The sequence below is a fragment of the Penaeus japonicus genome, unplaced genomic scaffold (genome assembly GCF_977035675.1).
Source record: "Penaeus japonicus unplaced genomic scaffold, GWHDUDI00000001_assembly GWHDUDI00000026, whole genome shotgun sequence".
NCBI lineage: Eukaryota > Metazoa > Arthropoda > Malacostraca > Decapoda > Penaeidae > Penaeus > Penaeus japonicus.
This window is the reverse complement of record NW_028234428.1, coordinates 2,873,729-2,879,853: the sequence shown is the minus strand read 5'-3', so window position 1 is coordinate 2,879,853 and position 6,125 is coordinate 2,873,729. Positions and strand designations below refer to the sequence as shown.

The 6,125-nt window shown below is 30.5% G+C and overlaps 1 protein-coding gene across 2 annotated transcripts in view; it reads left to right on the top strand.

The window, feature by feature from the left end:
* The window catches only part of Exo70 (exocyst complex component 7), a 12,983-nt gene extending 9,622 nt beyond the window's left edge, over positions 1-3,361 (top strand). Inside the window, exons 12-15 of one of the 2 annotated variants that reach the window (XM_043038132.2) lie at positions 226-442; positions 729-837; positions 1,839-1,972; positions 2,951-3,361. In XM_043038132.2, the coding sequence (XP_042894066.1) occupies positions 226-442; positions 729-837; positions 1,839-1,972; positions 2,951-3,053 (563 nt within the window). In that variant the 3' untranslated portion in view covers positions 3,054-3,361. The remainder of the gene's footprint in view (positions 1-225; positions 443-728; positions 838-1,838; positions 1,973-2,950) is intronic. The other variant, XM_043038133.2, reaches the window with a different exon arrangement.
* Positions 3,362-6,125: the final 2,764 nt, after the last annotated feature.

Here is a 6,125-nt window from a genome sequence, read left to right as displayed (position 1 = left end):
GAGAGGTTAAGAGCAAGAGGAAGTGTGAGTGAGAGAGAAGGAGACGGATGAAAGATGGATAACCAGCCAGGGGGCCTTGACCAGAATCTGGTGGCAAAAGCACTGGTCTGGAATTGTGTTGCAATAATATGGGTGTAAGAGTGAAGATGAGTTCAACTCCCTTTGCACCAGATAGGTCACCTTTTCCTTTTCTTCCAATGACCTCTGTTTGTTTCTTCGCCACAGAGCGCGTCCTTGTGAACTTGGGCCTTGCCCTGGTGAGCCGTAGCGAATCTTACAGTGACACAACCCTTCGCTCCATCTTCCGCCTCAACAATTACCACTACATTCTCAAGACGTTGCAGAACTCCGAGTTGTTGAACCTCGTTGCCTTGGTTGAACCTCAGTGTGACAAGATGTACAATGACCAGATCATGGAGCAGAAGAAGTTGTATTCACAGAGGTTAGCATTTTTTCTTCTTTTTTTAATGTGCAAAGATTTTGAGATGATGTGTGATGTACCATATGTGTGTGTTTGTGTTTGTGTGTGTGTGTGTGTGTGTGTGTGTGTGTGTGTGTGTGTGTGTGTGTGTGTGTGTGTGTGTGTGTGTGTGTGTGTGTGTGTGTGTGTGTGTGTGTGTGTGTGTGTGTGTGTGTGTGTGTGTGTGTGTGTGTGTGTGTGTGTGTGTGTGTGTTGTATTGTATTGTAATATTATCTTTTCATCCATTTAATTTTACCCCTTTTTCAGCTGGAGTAAAGTACTACACTACCTGAATCATGAGGATGTCCCACTTTCTGTCATACAAGCTGGAAAGTTGCGAGATAAAGACCGTCAACTTATCAAGGACAAATTTTCAGTAAGTTCAACAAAGCCCAATTATCTTACCATTTACTTTATATTTACAGTGAATTCCTTTATCTTTCCATTTTGTATTATGGGTCAAGCTTCTTTGTTCTTGTGTTTCTCTTCTATATAATCTTTCTATCTGTTAAGGTGTAATGAATTGTGACAGTGATGTTTTGAGGTCACTGGGTGTCTGGGAAACAAATAGGTAAAAAATCCAATTTAGATAAAACCAGTTCTTATCTAATGCATATTATATAAACATATATACACTTATACACACACACACATATACATATATTATACCAGGAGGTTAAAACATAAAATTACATAAGTAAATATATAACCAAAATTGTGAAAATATGGAACATACAGTACTAGGTTCAAACAAGGAGACAAAGTTTGAATATCAGGGTTCTTTGAAACTAGTGGTCTGTGGGTCACTGCATCTTATTAAATAAGGATAGTAATATATAATGAAAGAAGAAAGAATACATATAAGAGGGAAAAAAAATTGCATTAGTACATAAGGAAGATAACCAAAAACAAATGTATTTTGTACTAGGTAAAGAAAGATAAAAAATCTTAATTGTAATGCAATGAAAAGGTTTGAAGAGCACTGTTTGATCGTGAAAAATTTAAGGTTCTTTCTTCATTTTTAAATCTTTTTCTCCCCTTTTTGTGACTCTTAGCAAAAATTAAGCTGGAAAATATTGGCTCTGTTAGTACTCACTGCATTAAATAAAAATAAAAATAAATCAATAAAAAAAGTTATTATGTATATATGCATTATATATATATATATATATATATATATATGTATGTATGTATGTATGTTTATTTATATATATATATATATATATAAAATAACAAAAAAGACAAAGTTCTGGTCTTCAACAAAGCTACAAATCCAAAAGGATTCACGACCTTATAAAAGATACGTAAAACAATACACTTCTATTTTCAAGATGTTAGGACGTAGATGGAAGGGAAATATAAGGGCTTCGATTTCAGGGCTTCAACAAGGAGATGGAGGAGATGTGCCGAGTGCAGCGCAGTTACTCCATCCCGGACCGAGAGCTGTGCGTCAGCCTCAAGAGAGACAACATGGAGTACATTCTACCAAAATACCAGATCTTTTACGACAAGTGAGTGGGAGTTTCTTTGGTGTTTCTGTTCTTATAGTCTTTGTGTGTTTGTTTTGTCTGTGTTTGTGTGTGGTTATGGGTTTGTGAGTTTCTTTGTGTGTGTGTGTGTGTGTGTGTGTGTGTGTGTGTGTGTGTGTATAGTTGTATGAGTTTGTTTGTATGTGTATTTGCCTAGATGTGTTTTTTTTGTTTGTGTGGATGTGTGTTTGTGTATTTGCTTATGTGTGTTTTTTCTGTGCTTGTCTACTTTCATTTATTGTGTGTACTTATTTGTTTGTGTTTGTGTTATGAAATAGTATTTTCTGTTCATGTTCTTATGAATGTATGGGTTTGTGTGCATATGTTCATGAGAATAATACTTAGCCAAAGTGGTCATGTGTAAATTACATGCTATGGACGCGGGTTAAAGTAAGCATTTGGCTCTTTCAAGGATCAAAGGTGTCAGAATTTCTTTAGTTGCTTTGAGGATCCAGTTTACTTGAGATGGTTTATTTCATGAACAATTCTGTTTGATATATATTAATAACCTTGGTATATACGAATCCTATATCACTATTTTTCTAATTTGAATTATTGATCAATTTGAAATCCACAGAAAGTTTGAAGTATTATATCAAATGTTTTCTGTTGGGAAACTGAAAGATTACTCCTAAACTCTTATATGTATGCAAAATTGTAGTTTATTTATGGCTGCATAAAATTACTGTATACTCTGAAAATGCTTAATGCCAATAATTAGCATTCTTCTACTATTTATTATAGAGCGAATGATGTATGGCAAAGACCCCTATAAACAGATAGATGTACATAGTAAACCCGCTTATAAAAGACTCTTACTCCTTAACAACAGATGACACGACATTCACGTCATGGCTTGGCTGGTCTTCTTGCCGGTGACGTGAACACTATGTCATGGCTTTTGTCTGAATACTTTATACACATATAGATGACACTGATAGATGAAATATTTCTTTCTAGGTATGTCAGCGTAGCCTTCACCAAGAATACAGAGAAGTATGTGAAGTACAGCCCCGCAGACGTATCCACTATGATTGATAAATTCTTTGACGTGGCTGCGTAAGGGAAGTCTTAGCAACATGGTCTTCCTAACCCTGTGTTCTTCTTGACAGGAGGAGGAAAGTGCTGCCATCTGTGATAAAATTGGAAAATCCTCAAAACCTACTTCCTCTTATGTGCTGTATTTGAGGGGTACTTTTTATCAAGATTCTATTTAATTTTTTCCCCCCTAATATTCATATGGTTTTATTCAATTTTTTGTTTACTTGTATATTTATTTATCTTTCCGACTTACATAATTATTGACTGCTCCAGGGACTGATATCAAGTGAGCATTATATTTAGATGTGTAGTTACTACATATGACTTACACTGATAAGTGAGAGAGCATTATATTTAGATGTGTAGTTACTACATATGACTTACATTTACATACAAAATATTCTAATAATGACCTCAGGCAATATAAATTCATATATTTGTTTGTATAGGTTGACAGAGAAATCAATGACCAGTTCTTGAGAATTAAAAAAGAAAAAAGAAATGCCTAGATTTGGAGTCTAGGTCTTCCATTTGAAGGGTCTTGTATACTGTTAACCTTTGTATCTGTACATACTGAGATTAGACCACATCAACATTGGCGTCAGGCAGGTGTGGGTTGGTGAGGGTGAGAAAAGGTTAGCTCATTTGTGTATCTTCACTTAGTAAACATTTTCTGAGTACAACGTAATGTGCATTTTATTCTTTAATTCTTGTATGTGTTATCACTGAGTAAATACTTGAATCACAAGGTTTAAGTAAGAAAAAATTACTTTTGACATTTCCCACTGTAGCCTGCACTCATTCACAGCTATATGGACATCTTGCACATATGTCTGTGAATTGCCAGTGTTTATATGGCCCTAATCACATGATGGATCAGTTTTCACATAGGTTGAAAGAATTTAATAATTACTCAATAAAAATATCTTAGCATAAAACCAGTGGTGTAAAGTTTTGATTGAAAACAAGAAGTAGAGTTGTTTTTTACTTCTTTTTTGCCACAGTCCACATCTTATAGCAAACAAACAACAAATATGTTGTTGTTTAGAAAGACAACCACATACATTACTGAAGGGTTTAACTTTCCGGAGAGCAGAAGCTAACTGTAGGTCACTATATTATATCCCCAGCTTAAACTGTCAGACATCTTCTGTAGTGGAAATGGATAGAACACAGCTGCAAGTACTGTAAAGAAGTAATTGATTGATTTTTTTTTATTATTATTATTATTATTATTATTATTATTATTAATGTACACATGACATTTTTTAATTAATTTGTTTTGGTTCTTAATACTGAGTTAGAGAAACTAGTGAAACATGGAGTATAGAAGACCAATTTATGATTCTCTAAATTTTATGATCATTTCTTCAATTATTTGCAAGATATAGTAATTACATATTTCTTTTTGTTGTCATGCATATGTTGATACTCATCAACATGTTTCTTAGAGGAACTCTAGAGATTCTGAAGATATATATATATATATATATATATATATATATATATGTATATATATATATATATATATATGTATATATATATATATATATACCATGATAAGATGCTTAATCTTAAAATGTACAGCATAGGTGGAAAAAAAAAACTCAAGAGAATGGGTATATAACATAGAGATTGTCTCTCTTTATAGCATTTATTTGTCAAAATAAAATTGTGGTATTGTGCAAGCATATGTTTTTATATCACACCTACAATATTGGTTCTCATCTAGTATCTATCACCAAGAGAATTTTGTTCTTCAGATTTATTTTTATTCATGGAATGATATTGCATTAGTTAAGCTGATAATGCTGTCTTTGTCTTTGCCTTGAGTTATTGCCAAGGTATTTCAAAATGTGTAGGCCGAATGCCTCACACTATTTGCCCGCTCAATCCACAGCCACTGACTGCGTGCACGATCACCTGGCGTACCAGTCATGACATGACATGGCGTCATTGGCTGCAAGTGCTGCCACCACTTGACATGATATCATGCGATCCGTCATCAACAGGTTGACGTGTTTTTTTTAACACTCAAAAGTACATTTAGGTAACTAATTGATTTCAGTGTCATAAATTTAGATTATTTTTGTACATATGTTTGTGGGCAGTGAAGTGTTGATTCATACGATGATAAAAAAAATAAAAAAACATCCTTCCACAAATCAAGAATGCATGATATTTCTGCCTGATGTCAGGAAATACTATTTTACCTCATACTTTCATTTAGCATTGTGAGGGTGTTATAGTATTGCCCTTATTAGGAAAAGTCTAAATTTTGAGGAAGCTTTGTGAGACATATGCTCTTATATCAAACCATAGATGAATATATAGAAATAAGGCATTATATAAGACAAAAAGAAAATTAATGTATATCTATCTATCTATTTATCTCTCTCTCTCTCTCTCTCTCTCTCTCTCTCTCTCTCAATATATTTATATATATATATATATATATATATATATATATATATATATATACATATATGTATATATATATATGTATATATATATGTATATATATATACATATGTATATATATACATATGTATATATATATATATATTTATATATATATATATATATATATATATATATATATGTATATATATATATATATATATATTATGTATATATATATATATATTTATGTATATATATATATATATATATATATATATATATATATATATATATATATATATATATATATATATATTATCTCTCTATATATATATCTATATATATATATATATATATATATATATATATATATATATATATATTATATATATATATATATATATATATATATATATATTATATATATATATATATATATATAATATATATATATTTATATATAAAAAAAATATATATATATATATATTTATATATATTTAAGTATATATATTTAATATGATATAATATATATATATATATGTATATATATATATATATATATATATATATATATATATATATATATATATATATATATATATATATTTATATACATATTTATATATATATTATACATATATATATTTATATTTTTATGATATAATGTAATATATATATATATATATATATA